The 18,200-nt window shown below is 46.7% G+C and overlaps 1 protein-coding gene and 1 pseudogene across 1 annotated transcript in view; both read right to left on the bottom strand.

Annotated features, from left to right (window-relative positions):
* The window catches only part of Snta1 (syntrophin alpha 1), a 33,859-nt gene extending 22,743 nt beyond the window's left edge, over positions 1-11,116 (bottom strand). Inside the window, exons 1-2 of the mRNA XM_038330685.1 lie at positions 10,713-11,116; positions 6,566-6,751 (exon numbers count right to left, since the gene is read on the bottom strand). Coding sequence (XP_038186613.1) covers positions 6,566-6,751; positions 10,713-11,001 — 475 coding nt within the window. The 5' untranslated portion in view covers positions 11,002-11,116. The remainder of the gene's footprint in view (positions 1-6,565; positions 6,752-10,712) is intronic.
* A 5,499-nt stretch (positions 11,117-16,615) lies between these two features.
* On the bottom strand, positions 16,616-17,831 carry LOC119815143 (annotated as a pseudogene).
* Between the last annotated feature and the right edge of the window lie 369 nt (positions 17,832-18,200).

The raw sequence follows: 18,200 nt of genomic DNA, 5'->3' as shown, positions 1-18,200 counted from the left end.
CTATAGCCAAATAGAAATTGGTTCAATTGCAGACAGAATCTTCTTCGCTGCAGGACTTAAGAATCGTTACTTATTCTCAGAGCTGGAGAGTTGGCTCAGCAGTTAGGAAAGCTCACTGCTCTTACAGATGGCTGCAATTCAGTTTCCAGCACCCACACCAGGTGGCTCACACTATTAACTACAGCTACAGAAGAGGGGGCCACCCTCTTCTGGCCTCCAAAGTCACATACTCTCACATGCATATATATATATGCACATATACACAGTTAAAAATAATAGCAATTCCTGTTATTCTAGGCTTTTATCGTGAACATTTATTAAAGCGCTAATATATACTTGTACCTATTTATTTCTTTATTTATTGGTTGTTTGGTTAGTTGTTTGCTTGTTTTTGATTCAGGGTCTTACTTATAGTCCAGGCTGGTCTGAAACTCAGCAGTTCTCCTGCGTTGGCCTCCTGAGTGCTCAGGATTAAAACTAACTTTTCCCCCTTCTTTTTGTTTTCTTAATATATATATATATGTATATATGTATATATATATATATATATATATATATATATATATGCCTGTGGGTGTATGCCTTGGTGTGCAGACACTCAGAAAGGCCAGAAGAGGGTGTCAGATCCCCTGGAGCTGGATTCACGGGCAGTTGTGAGGCACCCCATGTGGGTACTTGGAATGGAGCTCAAGTTCTCTGAGCAGTAAGCACAATTAGCTCCCCTGCCATCTCACCAGCTCCTCCCACGCTCATTTTGTACATTTCTCTACATTTTATTTGCAAAAACTAAGAAATAAAATGTATGTGTTTCAAGTAGGAGAAACTCTCTAGTAAAGTAGGTCAAAGCGTAAGAGATCGGCCTGAGAGCAAAGGTTTGTGTTATGGAGGAAAGGGGCTCCTTCATTATTTAGGGCTCCCCTCTAGCTACTCTCGTTAAAAATCTCAGAAGCAGGCCTGGAGAGATGGCTCAGTGGTTAAGAGCACTGGCTATTCTTCCAGAGGACCTGGGTCCAATTCCCAGCACTCACATGGCAGCTCACAATTGTCTGTAACTCCAGTTTCAGGGTACCCAATACCCTCATGCAGGCCAAACACCAATGCACATAATTTTTTTTTAAAAAAATTGAAAAAAAAATTCAGAAGCAGCTGAGCACATGCATTAAGCAGACATATCTCTGTGAGTTCAAGGCCAGCTTGGTCTGCGGAGCGAGTTAGTCCACAGAGTGAGTTCCAGGACAGCCAGGGCTACACAGAGAAACCCTGTTTCAGAAAGAAAAAGAAAAAAAAGATAAGGTCTCACTGTGTTGCACAAGATGGCTCTGAATGCCTGGACTCAAGACAGCCTCTTGTTCAGTCTCATGAGCACCTGAGATTACAGGTTTGCTCCATCCTGATCACCTTTTTGTTTATATCTTTAAAAACAAATAATCTCTATGTAATGCATACCTTCCCCCCTTTGAATAAAACTTTAGACTTACTTTATGAGTTTTTACTGTGCCTTAGTGTTTGATTTTTACCTTTTTATGTATTTTATGTTTATGGGTGTTCTACTTACATGTATCCCTGCATGACAGAAGAGGGCACCAGATCTCATTACGGATGGTTGTGAGCCACCATGTGGTTGCTGGGAATTGAACTCAGAGGACCTCTGGAAGAGCAGCCAGTGCTCTTAACTGCTGAGCCCTCTCTCCAGCCCGCATTATATTTTTAGCAATATTTTTCAATGCATGACAGATTCACTACTGTCACTGTCGGTATGTTCCGCCAAAGTGGAAAAAGAACAAAAGAAAGAAGGGCATTTTCCTTGTGGTATCCTCCCTCTTGCCCCTGGCCTGGTCTCCAAGGGCCCGAGCGAGTCCTGGCATGAGATCTGCACACACAATGGGCCTCTCTAAGCAGCGGACAGAGGAGTGTTGGCTGCCAGCTTACGCCCAGGCTCTAGCCACAAACATATCCCTGTGGCTAAAAACAGGCTCAGAAGATCTGTGCAAATCCCTGACTTAGCAGGAAGAAAAAAAGTTCTAGGAGGCATGCTGGGGTGGCTGAAGCCCAGCTGAACCCCCAACTCAGGCCTGGGAAAGAAGAGTCTACCTATGGGAAACACCTAGAGATCACTGGTGACACCAGTCCTTACTGGACATTCTCGAGGATTCTATATCCATCAAGCTGCCTTGCCAAGTTCACATCCAAATGACAGACCAGCCTTCCATGACTCTTCCAAGATGCCTTAGGAGTCGGTTGGGGAATGGGGAAGTCGCAAACAATGGGGCCAGTGACTGGGCTCTCAGGGAACCCAGGCCCTGGCAAGATCCTAAGAGCCCTGGTTCCAAATAAGGAAAATTGAGGGGCTAACTCATACAAACTCCTCAGAGTCTCAAAGAACAAGTACAACCCAGCATCGTCTGTCCTTCAGATTTTTCCAATCACTGCTGCAGCACAGACTTGAGCCCAGTTCCTCACCCAACACCTCTCCTGCCCAATCAGCCTGTGGTGCTGCCTTGAAGGAAACTCCCCCCTTCCAGGAGGCAGCTGGCCAAGAGACCAGGTCAAAACAGACCTCAGGGCTGGAAATAGAGCTCAGTGGTAGAGAACCTGCCTAGCATATGTGAGCCCTAAGCTCAGTTCCAGAACTCCCACCACCACCACAGCACAACAGGGAGCTGGGAAAGGGAGGGAAAGAAAATGAGATTCAGGAGGAAAAACTGGAAAGCAGAACACAGTGATTAAGACATACAGTACACAGGCCAGGCAGTGGTGGCGCACACCTTTAATACCAGTACTCAGGAGGCAGAGACAGGCAGATCTCTGTGAGCTCGAGGCCAGCCTGGTCTCCAGAGCAAGTTCCAGAACAGGCTCGAAAGTTAGAGAAACCCTGACTCAAAAAAAAAAAAAAAAACAAAACAGCCAGTCATGGGACTGGAGGGCTGGAGTGAGCGCTGACAGTTCAGAGCTCACACTGCTCTTCCGGAGACCCAAGTCCAGTTCCAAGCACCCACATGGGATGGTAACTCCAGCTCTAGGGAATCTGACACCTCTGGCATCCAAGGGCACCTGCGCTCATATACACAAACCCACATACAGACATACACCAACTACAAATAATATGATTTTTTAAAAAGAATCCAGGCCAGGCAGTAGTGGTGCATGCCTTTAATCCCAGCACTCGGGAAACAGAGGTAGATGGATCTCTGTGAGTTCAAGGCCAACCTGGTCTAAAGACCTAGTTCCAGCACAGCTAGGGCTGTTACACAGAAAAACCCTGTCTCAGAAAAAAAAAAATCCAGGCATGGTGGTACAGTCTGTAATCTCCACATTCAAGAGATGAAGGCAGGAGAATCAGGAGTTCAAAGTCAGCCTGGGCTACTTGAAACTACACCAAATAACCAACACATAAAATGAAGTGGGGAGATGTTCCAAGTACTTTTTTGTTAGTATTCTTTTGTTTGCTTGTTTTGAGTCTCACTGTGTAGTAGGCCTTCACTGCTCCGGGACTATGTGTGCCAGGATTTCCCTCAAACTCATAGAGATTTACCTTCACCTCTGAGTACTGGGATTAAAGATATGCACTGCTATATCCAGCTGCTACTATTCTTTTAGTAAGAAGTGTGAGTGAGTGTGTGTGTGAGTGTGTGTCTAGGTCTGTGTCTCTATCTGTATGGATCCCTGGAGCTGGAGTTATAGGCGGTTGTGAACCACTGACCTGCAGACTGGGAACTGAACTCTGGTCCTCTAAGAGGGCAACAAGTGCTCTTCACCATGGAGCTGTCTCTCAGCTCCCTCCCTACCTTACCAGACAGACCTAGACTGACCTAGCCAAGGATAACATTGAAGTTCTGATCCTCCTGCTTCCACCTCCCATCAGATGTCAATCATTCATCCTCAGAGCAATGTCTGTGCTACAGATAAATTGCTCTCGTCCTAAAGATGAGAAGGTACGATTAGGAACATGGCTCTAGTAAACTTTTGCCATCTATAGACTAAGGTTTTAAACAGCAATCCAGGCACAGTAGCGTATGTCTTTTTTGGTTGTTGTTATTTTTGTTTTTGTTTTCGAGACAAGGTTTCTCTGTGCAGGCTTAACTGTCCTGGAACTCTCTCTGTAGACCAGCCTGGCCTTGAACTCACAGAGGTCAGCCTGCCTCTGCCCCCCGAGTGCTGGGATTAAAGGTGAGCCACTGCCACCACGGGGCTTGTGCAAATGTCTTTAATCCCAGCACTTGGAAGTAAGAGGCAGGCAGATTTCTGTGAGTTCAAAGCCAAGCTAGTCTACATATCAAGTTCCAAGACAGCCAAAACTAAAATAAACGAAAAGCTTCAAAAAGCATAAACTAAAGAAGCTTTAACATCAACTGTAACTGATCCATCTAGATGTGAGCAGTCCCAGGAGCAGGCTCCCACTGCCATCAACTCAGTCACATCTTTGTGCCGTTTTTTTACTTTACCCCTTCAAACCATAAGCTTAATATAAATCCCACTTTCTTTTTAAAAATACAATAAAATGTGATGTTTCAATTAATGTCAATTATTTTAAGTCACATTGCTGGCTATAAATATCAAAATAATAAAATGTCTTTAGTAGAAAGTCTCTCCATATCTGCAGCATGAATGATCTTATTTGATAATTGTGCTGTTAAAGTATAATTGATAGGGGCTAGGGATATATCTCACTGGATGAATATTTCCTGGCAGGCAAGAGGCCCTGGGAATATGACTTTTTTTTCCTTTTTATTAGACTTACTGATTTTTTTATTTTTTAATATATATTTTGCCTGTTTGTAGGTATGTGCACCACTTGCATGCCTGATACCCCCGGAGGTCAAAAGAGGCTGTTGGATCCCCCAGAGCTGGAGTTTCTGGAGTTTCAGGTGGTTGTGAACGTGTGGGTGCTGGGAATCAAGCGCAATCCTCTAGAAGAGGAAGAAGTGCTCTTAGTTGCTGAACCACCTCTCCACCCCAACTTCTCTCTCTCTCTCTCTCTCTCTCTCTCTCTCTCTCTCTCTCTCTCTCTCTCTCTCTCTCTCTCTTCAGACAGTGTCTCATTCTGTAGCTCTAGCTGACCTAGAACTCCCTACATAGACCAGGCTGGCCTTGAACTCACGAAGGTCTTCTTGCCTCTGCTTCCTGAGTGCTGGGATTAAAGTAGAGTGCCAGGATTCACTGCGTCAGACTTTGCCTTGATTATACACATGTAAATATTTGATATACTTAAGCTTTTAAGAACTAACATACTACTAGACTGAGAAACAAAACTGCTGTGCACAATGAAATAAAATGTATCAATACTAGTTATACATGTTTATAGATGTGCCTAAAGTATCAAATAAAATAAAACTGAGTGGGAGTTGAGGTCTTGGGCCACAAGAATGGCAAAGGTGAGGCTCTGGTTAACTCAGTGATTAAGAGTGGATCACTGAGAACCAATGTGCTATACACATACATAGTACACAAACATACAGGCAGGCAAAACGTCCATTCACATAAGATAAAAACAAATCTTTAAAAGTGGCAAGCTGGGCAGTGGTGGGGTGTGCCTTTAATCCCAGCACTTGGGAGGCAGAGGCAGGTGGATCTTTGTGAGTTCAAGGCCAGCCTGGTATACAAGAGCTAGTTGCAGGACAGGCTCCAAAGCTTCTGAGAAACCCTGTCTTGAAAAACCAAAAATAAATAAATAAATAAATAAAAATGGCAAAGGTCACCCAGGGTCCCAAAGCCTCTTTACTTCTATGGTGTCTTGGAAACCCCTTTGGGGAAACTTGGCAGGATCTAGGTCTGGGACTGAGCTCAGCAGGTTTGCTAACCATGGCATTGTGCATCAGCCCCCACCATTTCTCAGTTCCTATTCTGGGCAAGGAGCCAAAGATACATTCTTCAGGCCCCACAGGCATTTGGAACTGACAGAGTGGAGTTTGAGGAAAGGGCTGAGCAAAGCAGAAGTCTCCTGAGAGTGTCAAAAGGCAGATAACAAACAATCACATCACGGGGCTTATCCAACAATGGAGAAACTGAGACCCAGAGAAACTGAGCATCTTCAAGACCTCACATGAACGGCTCGTGGAGAGTCACCCAAGTAAGGGTCTCCTCAAAACATTTCTCTGGTCCTCGCTAGATGTGATGGGTCACTACATGGTGGACAAATCTCAGGATCTGAGGGCCCCTAGATGATAAAGAGCCTGGGGTTAAAAGCTCCAGCAGCCCTTTATCTAGAAAGAATCCAGTCCCCACTCTTCCCTTTTCCTCAGCCACTCAATGGGTGGCAAATCCTGTTCACAACCTGGAGAGCCAGGAGTTATGGCCCTGTTTTAAGAGGAAATTAAGGTTTTTGGAAATGAAGTGATTTGTCCAAGACCACACTACTCATGAATGAGAGACAAGAAGTACAAACCAGACCTTCTCAGCCCTGGGCCTTCTCTCCTTCCAGCAGCCCTGGATGACCCCAGGTAAGTTTGGATTCTATTTTCATGCCCACACCCCATCCCTCAAGGCCAGGTTGGAGCCACTTGAGGCCTAGGGGAAGCAGAAAAGAAATTAAAACTGCCCTTCCCTGGCTCTGGGCCCTGGTACTTACCCTCCAGCACCACCTCCTTGCCTGTCTTCTTGAGGGCCTGGACCGCTTCATCATGGGTGGCAGAGGACAGATCTTCACCATTCACGGACAGAATGGCATCCCCAACAAAGAGGGCCTCTGTCTGGTCTGCTGCCAGTCCCTTGAAGATCTTGGAAATGAGAATAGGCATCTTGTTTTCCCGGCCCCCTGCACAGGCACAGAAGGAGGAGGAAACTGAGGCAGGTGCTTCAACACATGGGAAACTCATCAAGGCGAAATTGCTTCTGACACAGTGCTGGGAAAGGGGAAATGAGCAAATAATGAGAAATAAAGAGAGGGAACTTAGACCCACAGACAGACTTGGTGACGTGCAGCTGTAATCCCAGCATTCAGGAGGCTTAGAAAGGATTGGATTGCCTTGAGTACAGTCACCCAGAGACATAGCAAGACGGGTTAATGGTATATTTTCTAAATACATAATGCTATAGTTTGGCTCCTAGATCTTTTGTTTAAATGTTTTGTTTGTTCGCTGTTTTACTGGGTTTTTTTTTAATGTTTTGGATTTTAAGCATTTCCCACAGTATGAAAATTTACTGATAACCCCGATCTGGAGTTCATGGAAAAGCACTGGTTGCTATGACCTGAAAGCACCTCTTCTACAATCATCAAGTTTTAGAATCCAGAACTGGGTGTGGTACAGAATGCCTGTTATCCCAGTACTGGGGAAGTAGAGGTGGGGAAGGGCAGCCGGGGGGGGGGGGGGTAGGCCATATGTTCAGATCAGCCTCAGCTATGTAGGGAATTTTTTTTTTTTTTTTTTTTTTTTTTTTTTTTTTTGGTTTTTTTTCGAGACAGGGTTTCTCTGTGGCTTTAGAGCCTGTCCTGGAACTAGCTCTTGTAGACCAGGCTGGTCTCGAACTCACAGAGATCCGCCTGCCTCTGCCTCCCGAGTGCTGGGATTAAAGGCGTGCGCCACCATCGCCCGGCTTATGTAGGGAATTTGAGGACAGCCTGGGATATATAAATCCATCTCAAAAATAAAGAAATTAATTAAATGGACTTTACTAACCAAGATCTACCCTGGAAAGGAAGGCCTTAAGTTCTAGAAATTTCAAAAGTATATCTGCCTGCCTAGTCTAGTTTCAGGACAGACTCCAAAGCTACACCCTCTCTTGAATATGTGTGTGTGTGTGTGCGTGCGTGCGTGCGTGCATGCGTGCGTGTGTGTGTGTGTGTGTGTGTGTGTGTATTTTTCTGATACAAGAAAATTTTACTAAACTACTTTATTGTTAAAATCTCAAATGCCATTTTAAAGAATTTAACATGTATTTATTTTGTGTCTATATGCATGTATACAAATACACATGTGCATTGTGGGGGGGTCAAAGGTTCTCTCCTTCTACCCTCTGGGTACTGGAGATCAATCTGGTCATCAGTTTTGACAGCAGAATCTTTACCCTGAGCCAATGGTTCTCAATCTGTGGATCAAACCCCTTTGGGGGTCGCACAACCCTTTCACAGGGCTTGTGTCAGATAGCCTTCATAGCAGTATTTATGTTACAATTCATAACAGTAGCAAAGTTACAGTTATAAAGTAGCAAGGAAAATAATTTTACAGTTGGGGGGTCACCAAAACATGAGGAACTGTGTTAAAAGGTCGGAGCATTAGGAAGGTTGAGAACCACTGCTTCTGAGCCATCTCACCAGCCCTCCAATGTCTTTTTCTTGTTTTGTTTGTTTAAGAAAGGACCTTACTATGCAGCCCCGACTGGCCTGGAATTCCCTATGTCTAACAGGCTAGTCTGAGACTCAGAGAGATCCACCTGCTTCTGCCCCTAGGGTGCTAAATTAAAGGCATGTGCCACCACGCCCAGACCAAAAGCCTCTTTAAAATAAACAGTCAGCGGGGGCTGGCCATGGCAGTACATACTTGTAATCCCAGCACCTAGGTGGCAAAGGATAAAGGATTACTGCAAATTCAAGAGCAGCCTGTTCCACATATGACATTTCATGACAATATGAGCTACATAGCAAAACAGTCTCCAAAATAGAAAAATCAACACTCAACCAGATATAGATTCAAATCAGACCCTCAGATATCACATTCCTGACCTCAAAGTACTGAAGATGAGAGACTAGTGGCACAGAGCAAGAGGTCATTGTTTCAAGGTTATATAAGTCGGTGACATCTGAGCCTGGAACACCTCTCCCAACCCCCCCAGGCCCCACAGTTGCTCATGGCACTGCACAAGGCTTGAGGCCTAGAAGAGGAAGGTGCTTCTATTTATAGCTAGCCTCCTCACCTAAAAGCAAGGACTTCCATTCCATTTGAAGAGATGACCATTCACAGCTGCCTTGGACTCAGCTGGACCCCAGAAGGGAAGTTACCATGGCAACAGGAGCCCAGTCTTCAATCCAAGGGGAACTGAATGAAACTGCTACTTTCCCTACCGTCCCAACAAAATATCCTTTTGATCACCTGGAAGTACAGATTGTATAGTATCTCTGTACCCTGGCAAGACCCTGCTCCTCTGAGAGTCAGTTTGTCTGTCTGCAAGGTGGAACTCTATAGGAGCTCTAAGTTCCTTCCTGCTCTGACGTATTAGGTGTATTTTTTAATTGCTTTTTCCCCAGCCAGCCTATCATAGAGCTTGGAATTAAAGCTGGTGTCCACTCACTGTTTTCCCATTCCCCCTTTCGACTCTTGGGTTTAACTAACTAGGAATTTACCCTTCGCTGGAAAGAACTGACTCCCTGGGCAGTCGTTAGGGCCACAAAGGCTCTATAATGAAGATTTAAATTCTGGTTCTGCTGTTCACAGACTGATTCTGGGGAAATCATTATTCCCTTTTGAGTCTCGATTTCTTCACCTGAAAACTGGCGAGTGAACTCAATGCCTTTCAGCACTGATGGTCAAGAAGAACTAGACCATGAGCTAAGTATAATGAACGCAACACCTAGTACACAGAGGCATTCACCACCATGCCCACTTCCTAATTTGGATCAAAGTCTAGACGAGGTATCGATGAACACAGTCTGCCAGGAGGCCTGGGAACGGATGGACACTTTCAATTAAAAAAAAAAAAAAAAAAAAAAAGAGGTCGACAGTCTGTGGGGGAATGAAACTGACAGACAGATGGGCAGGAATGGCGAACCCAGCAGCTAGCGATGCACACGGATTTTAAACACCACATTTAGTTGTTTTGAGAGTACCTCCTGGCCTCTTTTCCTCCTCTCATCACGTGCTGGCAAGCCCTGCTCTCAACACATTCCGAGATCAGAAGTGACTTGTCCAAGTTCACACGGAGATCTAGAACTCCGGGTGCAGCCTAAATGAGCTGGTTGGTCAGTTGACAAAGTGCTTGCCTAACATGGATAAAGCTCTAGGCTTGATCCCCAGCACAACATAAACCTATTTTAGCATCACATTGCAGTAATCCCAGCACTCGGGATTCCTAGAGTGTTAACCTTTGCTACATAGTAACCATGAGGCCAGCCTGGGATACATGAGACCCAGTCAGACAGTGATCAGTCTTGGAGACTAAGAACTCTCAGGAAGGAATGGCAACTCTGGGTTCACCCTTTCCTCCTGTCCATGGTACAAATGGGCAGGTGAGGAGACTCAAATCCAGCCATCAGGACACCGAGTTTACGCATACAACCTCTGGAGTCCAAGATGTCTAGATTCTTACTGACCCCTTCTCTGGGACCATGCCTGTGTCTCCATCCACATGGAGCTCCTAGACCCCAGGCCTTCACCTGTGCACCCAGGGTGTGTCTCGGGACTTATCCTTCCTAGTCCTAAGTAGTGTCCCAGGCCTCTATCCCCTTTTTCCCCTTCTGCCTTCCTTAGGATCCTCATGTCCTTGATACCCATAGCGACCATTTTGCTTCAACACAGAACTACGAACCCATGTCCTTGGTGCGCCCACACACTTCCACACTTGTGTCTCTGGGGCCCTCTGTAAGACCTCCAACTCCCCAAGCCCCTTCCGACCTTGGTGCCACTCCTTCACTCCTTTCCTTCCTCCCCTCAATCTCTGCTCCACCTCAGACAGAAGGCTCTTGGCTATCTAGTCTCCGCGCTCTGCCAGGCCCCGTGACCACTGAGCACTTCGCAGCAGCAGGGACATCACGACCGCATGCCCTCAGTGCCCCCCGCACCTACCCTTGATGCTGATGCCCAGCCCACCGGCGTCGGCCTTGCGCACTGTCACGCGGCGCCGCTGGAGCAGCAGCGTCTCTGACAGCTGCGGGGGCGCCGTGCCTGGCTCAGCGGCTCCGTTGAACTGCGCGGGCTCGGACTCCGGGCCGGACTCGCCGTCGGAGGGGCTCACGGTCAGAGCGTCCTCCGCCAAAGTGAGCAACACTCGCTGCCACCGCTCGCCTCCCGCCCCGGAGCCCGCCCCGGCACGCAGTTCCAGCAGCCCGGTGCGCGGGCGCCTGCCTGACGCCATCTTCGCCTCAAAGTCCTAGTCCGCGGCGCTCTCCCGGTCCCACCGTACCCGGCCGGCTCCGACCCAGCGCCCAGGGCAGAGGGCGGCAGGGCTGCTGAGCCAGCCGCCACCCTACCCCGGGCCTAGGGGGCGGAGCTTCGGGGGACAGGCTGTCGGGGGCGGTGCTAACGGGGGCGGGGCCCTGGGAGAGACTGACGAGACACTGCTGGGTAACCTAAGGATGCTCTGTGTGACCGCGTGGGAGTGGGTCAGAACCACGTCGCCGCGAGACCACAAAGTTAGGGAAGGAGGTTGAGGCTGTAGCGTGTTCGGTGGGGACATAAAGCGACCGGATTCTGTGGATAGGGCAACCTAAGGATCGGGTTCTGTGCGCCGTCGAGGACTGGACGAGCTACTGCTCCTGGAGGCAGGACAAGAAAAGGAATCACCAAGGATCCCCGGGCGAGACTGTGGACGTCGGGACAGGGCTGCGTGTGGCGGGGATCTAAGCTCCAGGGACTTTGCAGACAGTTAACTCGTAAACGAGCCAAGGAAGGAGATGGTTTTCCACGTTTTGTGTGCCACGGAAAGAGGGTCCCAGAGGCGGTCTGTAGGTGTGACTTAGCTTGGGGACGCAGCCTCTAAAGAGGTTTGAGGGTTTGGTCCCAACACTTGTAGAGGCAGAAGGATTTGCAAGTTTAAAACCAGCTAACTATATGAGACTCTGCCTTTAAAAATGCAAAATAAAAGACACAAGAAGCTAAAGAGATAGAAGGCTCAGCAACTAAAAGCAGGACCAGAATAAAGTTCACAGCATCCATGCTGGGCAGCATACAACCACTTGTAACTCCAGCTCCATGGAGATTTGACACCACTAGCTTCTTTGGGAATCTGTGTTCCCATTGCACAACCCACACATGGCACACGATAAAAAATAATAATAATAAAAGATATGTCTAAGCCAGACAATGGTGGTGCACACCTTTAATCCCAGCGCTCGAAAGGCAGAGGCAGGTGGATCTCTGTGAGTTCAAAGCCAGCCTGGTCTACAGAACAAGTTCCATGATAGGCTCCAAAGCTACACAGAGAAACCCTGTCTCAAAAAACAAAACATAAGACATGTCTAATAAACACATATACATACATGTATGTCATTTATTCAGTGTTTGCATGGCATGTCAGCTGGCTGATTTATACTATCATTTGTGCCTCATTTATAAATCTTGCATAACCTATACATTATTACCATTTTATTGATGAGGAAACTGAGACACATGAGTACTAAGCGCAGATCTCTGTTCTTTTTGTTTGTTTGTGTTTTGAGACAGAGTTTCTCTGTGTAACAACCCTGTCTGTCTAGAACTCACTTTGTTGACCAGGCTGGCCTCAAATTCCCAGAGATCCACCTGCCTCTTCCTCCTAAGTGCTGGGGATAATGGTGTGTGCACCACCATGCCTGACTACAGACCTCTGTTCTAACCTGGGTCTTTCTGGCTTCCAAGCTCATATCCCTCCTACTCCCCTGTGCTGCATGCGTAGTGGCAAGGGTTGATTGCACTACTTATTACTAATTGAGCACTAACCAGAGCAAGCAACATACCATACACCTGTAATAACAGCACTCTGGAAACTGAAGCAGGAGGCTCATGAATTAATTCAAGGCCACTTATGGATTATAGCAAGTTCCAGGTTATACTTTTTTAAAATTTCTTTTAACTTTTATGCAGACTGGTATTTCGCTGCATGGATGTCTGTGCACCACATACATATAGTGTCCTCAGAGACCAGAAGAGGGCAGCAGATCCCTGGAACTGGAGTTACAGATGGTTGTGAGCTGCCACGTGAGTGCTGGGAATTGAACTCCAGACTCTGGTTAAACACTGAAGGACAAGCCAGGCCTACTGAGGAAGGTCTGTAATCTCAGATACTCAGGAAGCTGAGTAAGATGGTCACAAGCTCAGGGCCAACCTGAGCAACTTAGTGAGACTCTGTTTTAATTTTTTATAACACAGAACTAGGGAAATATAACTCATTGGTAGAGCCTATCGTGTACAAAGCCCTACATTCAATCTCACCACTGTAAGCACACACACACACACACACACACACACCGTGGCAAGGATTACAAGTCTTGTGCTTGTGATCACAATACTGGGGAGGTAGAGGCAGGAAAATCAAAAGTTCAAGGCTGAGGCAGGAGAGAAGGTTCGGCAGTTAGGAACACTGGCTGCTCTTGCAAAGGACTTGGATGTGATTTCCAGCACCCATGTGGTGGCTCATGAACATCTATATCTCTAGTTCCAAGGCATCTTACACCCTCTTCTAGCTTCAACAAACCAGGCACACAAATGGTGCACAGGCATATATACAGGCAAAACACCATATACATAAAAAACATGTTTTAAAGTTAAAAATCTGCATAGTGAGACACTGAGTCAAAAAAAAAGTCGAGAGGGAGGGAGAAAGGGGGGAAAGAGAGGGGAGAGAGAGAGCATTAGTAAGAATACATGAGAGGGGCACACATCCGCACAGCACCAGGAACTGAGGTCCTTTTCCAAGACCAAGTTTGCAATTAGATTCTTAAAAGTCCCCCCACGTACTGCCCTGCTTAAAGAAGCCTAATGAATGCTGGGCAAACTTTCTGGGAAGGAACCCTAATAGTGAGCTCCTCCCTGAGGAAATAGTCTCTGTAGACAGAGCTGAAGAAAGGGGAAATGGACATCTGTATACCAAACAGCTAGCAAAGAAGGGAGAAAGTGTTGAGCCAGAAAAGTGTGTGTGTTGGGGGTGGGGTTGTCCATGATCGCACAACGTGAGCAGTGCCAATCACCTGCTTTGTTGCCAGCTGCCTCATGAACATGTATCGGGAGGAATGTTCTACTCCCCCACTTAGTCAGCTGTGGCCAGAAATTGATGACACACAGGAATTAACACCACACACACACACACACACACACACACACACACACACACACACACACACACTGGCCTGGCTACCTACCAAATGCCTGGGCAAAGCTCCCAGAGAAAACCGGTTCACTCTGAAGAGATAGAAGGGGGAACCTAGGAAAGGAGGAACACAAGGGAGCTGCCCAACCACTGAACTCCCTACTGGCTCATGCTATGAGAGCAAGTCTGAAGTCCTGGTCAATAATGAGTTCCCCTGCATAGACTCTAGGACAAGAAGCAGAGGTTCCTGAACGTCCTGTGCTCATGATGATAACTGTCATGGCTGAATATATCATATAGTAAGCGTTTTCTGTGGGTCAAAGGATCCTCAACACTCAGGAGGCTGGGGGAAGTTCCAAGTTGAAGGACCTTCTACATATGAATGTTCTCAAGTAAAACAGCAACGGCAAAGCAGTAAGCATGGGTTTCTTCTCTGTGTAAGTTGGAGCGGTGGGAATGGCTATTAACCGTGACATGCTCTCTCTTGATTCTGAGACCTCCAATCCTAGGCTAGAGAGGCAGCTGTCCCAGACTCTGCAGAGTGCCACTTTAGTTGGGTTAGGTGGCACTCAGGAGGTAGAAGCAAGAAGATGAGGAGTTGGAGATCAGCCTGGACTCCACAAACTCTATCTCAAGAAAATACGGAGGAGTAGACATCTGGCAAAATTGCTCAGCAGTAAAGGCACATGTCTTCAAACCTGATGGCCTACACGTAGGAGAGTACCCAGCTCTCAAAAGCTGTCCTCTGACCTCCACAAGCCCTCCATGACCTGCATATTTACACATACCAGATAGACAGATGAGAGAGAGAGAGAGAGAGAGAGAGAGAGAGAGAGAGAGAGAGAGAGAGAGAGAGAGAGAGAGAGATTTAAAAGCAGGGTACTTTTGCCCAAGGTCAGGTGAAACCAACTGGCCCTGGTAACATGTGAAGAATCTGCTCTCTTGCCGGGCGGTGGTGGCGCACGCCTTTAATCCCAGCACTTGGGAGGCAGAGGCAGGTGGATCTCTGTGAGTTCGAGGCCAGCCTGGTCTACAAGAGCTAGTTCCAGGACAGGCTCTAAAAAAAAAAAAAGCTGCAGAGAAACCCTGTCTCGAAAAACCAAAAAAAAAAAAAAAAAAAAAAAGAATCTGCTCTCTAAATGCCAGGATTTAGGATGCTAACATTCCTTTATACTAAATTCTAAAGTTTACAGTTCAGATTCTCTAACATCTGAGATGTCTGAATCTAACAAATATCCTAGAGCAGTCCAGGAAAAGGGTTAAAGGCTTTGGACCCAGGAATCTGCTGATTTAGTTAGGCTCAATAACTTATCTCTATAATCACAGCACTCAGAAGGCTGACTAAGAGGATCACTGAGAGTTTGAAGCCAGCCTAGGGTACATAGGAAGGTTTCTTTTTGTTTTTTGAGACAGGATTTCTCTGTGTAACAGCCCTGGCTGTCCTAGAATTCACTTTGTAGACCAGGCTGGCCTCATACTCACGAGATTCACCTGCCTCTGTCTCCCAAGTGCTGGTGTTTGCCATTATACCCCACGTGTAAGATCCTGTAAGATCCGGTCTTTAAAACAAACAGGCTGGGCAGTTGTGGCACACGCCTTTAAATCTAGCACTCAGGAGGCAGAGGCAGATGGATCTCTGTGAGTTCAAGACCAGCCTGGTCTACAAAACAAGTTCGTGGCAGCCAAGACTAAACAGATAATCCCTGCTTGGGGGAGGGGGGAAGAAAGAAAGAAAGAAAGAAAGAAAGAAAGAAAGAAAGAAAGAAAGAAAGAAAGAAAGAAAGAAAGAAAGAAAGGAAGGAAGAAAGAAAGAAAGAAGGGAAGGAGAAAGGGAGGGAGCGAGAGAGGAAGGAAACAAAGAAAGAGGGCAGGCAAAATTTCTCACTGGGGCCCAGCAGTGGTGGCAGGTAGATATCTGAGTTCAAGGCCAGCCTGATCCCAGGACATTCAGGGCTACACAGAGAAACCTTGTCATGAAAACAAACAACAACCAAAAAAAAATAAAATAATAAATAAATAAATAAATAAATAAATAAATAAATAAATAAAAATTGCTCAGTGGTTGGAAATGGTTGGAAAGGCCTGATAAGCTGAGTTCAATCCATCAGATGCCACAAGGTGGCAGAAGAGAACCTAGTTTTGAAAACTGGCACTCACCTACACCTGCACACAAAAAAATTTAAAGTGGTTTTTTTTCTTGGGGTGGGGAGTTCAAGACAGAATTTCTCTGTGTAACTTTGGAGCCTGTCCTGGAACTTGCTCTGTAGACCAGGCTGGCCTCAAACTCACAGAGGTCTGCCTGCCTCTGCCTCCCAAGTGCTGGGATTCTCATCTTTTTTTTCCCCTGTTATTGAATTTATTACAGGAAGTTGGTTAACAAGTGCTGTATGATACTTCCAATTCGTTGTTAGGTGGTGATGCAGGTGAAGTCAAGGGTTGAGAAACATTCAGAGTTTCTGCAGGCAGGGTTCAAAGAGCCTTAGATGCCTTCCCTGGGGTGTGGCCAGGACATCAGGTCACTAGATAGATGAGATTCCTCACCAACAGTCTCTGGGCACCAATTTCACAGCCAAATGCACACACTCAGGGCTGGCTAAGCAGACTGATGTTGTATATAGAGGGTGTGACCTTGTCCCATTAACCCCTTCCTTCTCTGCTGTGCTGTGGGTTGGACTCACTGCTGTGACTACACAGCATCACGTGTTGGTCCCCAGATGCTGGATGAGTAATACTTCTCATCTGGCTTGGATCTCTTCGGCAGCAGGGCCTTCACATGTGTATGATCATAAAGAATGCAGTTAAATGATCCGTACAATCCGTCATTCACATAATGCACGAAGGTTTGTTCGTTTGACTCATCTTCATTGTCAGAGCCGGTCCGCTCCTTCCATTCCGTCTTTTCGGCAATGATACTGACGGCCAGTGTGAAATCTGACATGACATAGTATCTGTCTGGCTCCGCTATGGCTCTCACCCCAGAGACTGGTGGGAAGTACTTGTCCAGAGCTGGGTTGATCACACTGGTGATCCCTTCAGTATCCTCAGATCCAGGAAAGCCACCACCAATATCAAGCAGATACATGCTGAAACCAACTTCTGTTCCCATGTCAAAGACACAGCGGTCATCCGACAGGGCCTGTATGAATCCCTACATCCACTCCCTACATGGAAGCTGACTCCAATGACATCAGTATTTAGTTCTTTCACCTGTTCCGAGAGAAGACTGCAGGTTTAGAGTGTGGCACCAGACTTAACACTGAGGTGACAAACTGCTTTGGAATCATCAGTGGCAATCCGCAAAACCATCTTTGCCTTTGGACGTGCTCTGGCGACCTTCATCAGTTCAATCTCACTGTCAAAAGTCATCATCTGGCCGGGCGGTGGTGGCGCACGCCTTTAATCCCAGCACTCGGGAGGCAGAGGCAGGCGGATCTCTGTGAGTTCGAGACCAGCCTGGTCTACAAGAGCTAGCTCCAGGTCAGGCTCTAAAAGCCGCAGAGAAACCCTGTCTCGAAAAACCAAAAAAAAAAAAAAAAAAAAAGTCATCATCTGGACTCCATTACTGGCAGCACCCTTGATCTGAAACCCTTGTTTACAAGGATTTGCATAGATAACCCTCTCCAGAGGCACCCGAGCCTCTGCACCAACGGTGTTTCGGTCTCGCTTGCGCAGGCAAAACCTGTCCCCACAGCAGCTAGGGTGCTCACGATGGCTCTGCTGTCATCACTTTTGACAGCATAAAAGGAAGTGATGCGGGGAGGAGCTTTTAGCCATCTTAGATGGCTCCTCAGAATGTCCCCAGGTCCGCGACATAGAAAGCATCCATGGTCCAGAATGTCCTCAGCAGTAAAACCTTCATCGAGGATGCGGCGGTCAAACTCTTCCTTCTGAAAGCTGTTCATGGTGCTTGATGTGCCTACAAAAAGACCTAGAGATGGGATGAAATTATTGCCAGCTCCTCACAATGCAAGCTATTCAGGAACTCTGAACGCTGTCTCCTGGAAGCGGTGGAAGCATTTCTGCTTCCCGGCCCCGTGACATCAGCACACTAGCAGGTTATGTTGGCATCTTGCATCTTCCAGCTCTTTTTTTTTTTTTTAAAGAAGAGAGCTGGCAAGATGACTCGGAGGGTAAAGGATCTTGTCATATAATATTGGTGTCCTTAGCTCCATCTCTCAGAACCCACATAATGGTGGAAAGAACTCCACAGAGTTTTGGTACATACTTCTGTATACATATATCATATCATGCACACAATCACACTTACATGC

The sequence above is a fragment of the Arvicola amphibius genome, chromosome 5, assembly GCF_903992535.2.
Source record: "Arvicola amphibius chromosome 5, mArvAmp1.2, whole genome shotgun sequence".
Classification (NCBI taxonomy): domain Eukaryota; kingdom Metazoa; phylum Chordata; class Mammalia; order Rodentia; family Cricetidae; genus Arvicola; species Arvicola amphibius.
Note: the sequence above shows the minus strand (reverse complement) of the source record. Positions and strands in the feature narration are given on the sequence as shown.